This window comes from Cariama cristata, unplaced genomic scaffold (assembly GCF_000690535.1).
Source record: "Cariama cristata isolate BGI_N322 unplaced genomic scaffold, ASM69053v1 scaffold25811, whole genome shotgun sequence".
NCBI classification, from domain to species: domain Eukaryota; kingdom Metazoa; phylum Chordata; class Aves; order Cariamiformes; family Cariamidae; genus Cariama; species Cariama cristata.
In genome coordinates, this window is record NW_009601357.1 from 1 (window position 1) to 2,874 (window position 2,874).

The window sequence follows — 2,874 nt, forward strand, 5'->3', positions numbered from 1 at the left end:
GGTTCCAGCCACAACACACCCATCACACTCATCTTCCCTCCCATTACCCAGTGCCTGGATGGGATTGACTACGATGACTTCAATTTCGGCTCCCACATGATGGAGCAGAAGGAGCCTCTGATGGAGACGGGTAAGGGCCCCTCTGGCTGTGCCCTCCCGGGGGTCCCCAGCTTCAGCGGGGTTTCCCAGCAGGCTGAGTCACACCTTGTAGTTCCCAGCAGCACTACGGGCTATATCCCTCTGTGGGCTGGCTGGGAATCCCTGCCCCATGCCACCGGGACGGGGACTGTTTGGTCTGTCCCCACTGCTCAGTCTACCCGGGGCTCAACTTGAGGTTGAGCTGTGATGGGTCCCCGGGGGCTCCCCACTCCCTGAGTGCCAGAGCATCCTCTGGCCCTTCCCTCCTCTCCCTGCCACTCTGACCACTGCTCCCGGCCGGGCTCGGACAGCGCAGGGGCTGAGGGGCCCTGAGGACCCCTATGGGACACACAGGGGTCACCTCACCTTCAGCACTGGCCCCGTACCTCCAGCATCCTTACTGGGAGCACGCACTTTGGTTATCCTGTGTTTCTCACCAATGCCTCTCCTCCTTGTCCTCCAGTGGAAGGTCCCTTCCTTGTCATCATCGAGCAGCCAAAGCAGGTAAGGATGTCACCCAGGTAAGGGCAGGTGTAGCTGTCACCCTCTGCTCTCACGGCATCAGGTTTGGGCCACCCTTGACTGACCTCCTCTTTGCCTCTGCAGCGGGGGTTCCGGTTTCGGTATGGCTGTGAAGGCCCTTCTCACGGCGGGCTGCCAGGAGCCTCCAGCGAGAAGGGGCGCAAGACCTATCCCACCGTCAAGGTGAGCGCTGCCCTGAGGAGGGGACGGAGCAGTGTCTTCAGCTGGTGTGCAGAGGCACCGGGAGGAGCCCGTGCAGCCTTGAAGGAAGGATGGGAACTGTATATTAAGCTCTGTGTGTCTCACGGTGCTGGAGGGATGGGAGGACTGCAGCAGGAGGGGTGGTGGCCATGGGGAGGGATAGCAGGGGTTTGCGAAGAGTTCTGCAGGCTCCCAGGGTGTTGTACCTGACTCCCACCTCCTTTCTCCCTGCAGATCTGCAACTACACAGGGATGGCCCGGATCGAGGTGGACCTGGTGACACACAGCGACCCTCCTCGTGTGCATGCCCACAGCCTGGTGGGCAAGCAGTGCAACGAGGCCGGCAACTGCGTTGCGATCGTGGGACCCAAGGACATGACGGCTCAGTAAGTGCGAGGGAGACCTGGGGTGGCCTCTTGTCTGCGTGGGCTGGCTGGAGGGGCGGGCTGCAGCTCACGGGCTGGGGAGAAGAGGGGGGTTAGTGCATCCAGGAGCTGAGTTTGCTGGATCGGGCCAGGAGTGGGTTTACACAAGGTCATCGGTACAGCTCTGTCCCCTGAGCATTTTGTCCTGGGCCCGGAATGTGCAGCTTGTTTTGGGCCTCTGTCCTCGGAGTTGCCCACGGGGTTATTCGGCAACTGCTGCAGTTAGTTTTACAAATCCAGCCCTGGCTGCTGGTTCAGCCTGGTACCGTTTGCACCCTTCTGGCCTCCAGGCCTCCTGGTCCTCCCCTTTGGACTTGTCACCTGTGGGAGCCCGAAGTTTCCCAGCCACCTCTGTGGTTGCTCCTCTTATGACCTGCATATGTTGACCCCCCACTGCCCGAGCGGCACCGCTCTGTGCTTTGCTCAGCCCCTTCCTGGCTGTGGGAGCCCGTGTGCCTCCTGGTCTGGCTGCTCCCAGCCCTGGTGCTCCCAGATCCCAGTGGGATCCTTCTTCTCCTCCAGATTCAGCAACCTGGGTGTGCTCCACGTCACCAAGAAGAATATGATGGAGATCATGAAGGAAAAGCTGAAGCAGCAGAAGATGCGTAACAGGAGCCATCTGCTGACGGGTGAGGGCAGCCTGGGGCCTCAGTGGGACTCGGTGGCCCAGGGTGACAACTGGAGGGCTGGGGTTAGCATGGGGCTGGGTGGGGGGCATGGAGGGCACCTGGAGCCCCATCCCCTCGCCTAGCCTGATGATACCTGCCCTGCCCTGGCAGAAGCGGAGCTGCGTGAGATCGAGCTGGAGGCAAAGGAGCTGAAGAAGGTGATGGACCTGAGCATCGTGCGATTGCGCTTCACTGCCTACCTCCGCGACAGCAGTGGGAACTTCACGCTGGCCCTCCAGCCTGTGATCTCGGACCCCATCCATGACAGCAGTGAGTATGGGGCCAGGCCGAGGAGGGGATGGAGCAGGACGGGGTAAGGAGGTAAGGGATGCTCTGTCTGCCACAGCAGCTCCCAACGCCTTCTCTCACTCTGCAGAGTCCCCAGGAGCCTCCAACCTCAAGATCTCGCGGATGGATAAGACGGCAGGCTCCGTGCGGGGAGGGGACGAGGTCTACTTGCTATGTGATAAAGTTCAGAAAGGTAAAAGCCATTCCCTCCAGCTGAAACCTTCTGGAGGGGCTGCGGCAGGAGAAATCCAGGGCCCCTGGGTGGCCAGGGGTCTGTGTCCCCAGAGTCTGGCCGGGGCAGGGAGACAGGCGATGCCAGTGCCCCTTCTCTCCCCAGATGACATTGAAGTGCGTTTCTACGAGGATGACGAGAACGGCTGGCAGGCCTTTGGGGACTTCTCCCCCACTGACGTGCACAAGCAGGTATGGGGGAAGTGGGGGGGTGTCCTGCCATGCCCTGAGGCAGGTGGGTGCCTTGCAGGGTAGGAGAGCCCTGTTCCCAGCTCCAGGGAGGAGCAGGACTCCATGTCCCTCTGTCGTGCCCACAGTACGCCATCGTCTTCCGTACGCCCCCCTACCACAAGCCCAAGATCGACCGTCCCGTCACCGTCTTCCTGCAGCTGAAGCGGAAG

General features: G+C 61.4%; 1 protein-coding gene across 1 annotated transcript in view; it reads left to right on the forward strand.

The window, feature by feature from the left end:
* Positions 1 to 51: 51 nt before the first annotated feature.
* NFKB2 (nuclear factor of kappa light polypeptide gene enhancer in B-cells 2 (p49/p100)) overlaps positions 52 to 2,874 on the forward strand; it is a gene marked incomplete at its 5' end in the record, with an annotated part of 6,245 nt that continues 3,422 nt past the window's right edge. The window contains 9 exon segments of the mRNA XM_009710426.1: positions 52 to 130; positions 602 to 642; positions 745 to 843; positions 1,096 to 1,247; positions 1,809 to 1,915; positions 2,066 to 2,224; positions 2,331 to 2,435; positions 2,580 to 2,665; positions 2,791 to 2,872. Of these exon segments, the coding sequence (XP_009708728.1) occupies positions 52 to 130; positions 602 to 642; positions 745 to 843; positions 1,096 to 1,247; positions 1,809 to 1,915; positions 2,066 to 2,224; positions 2,331 to 2,435; positions 2,580 to 2,665; positions 2,791 to 2,872 (910 nt within the window).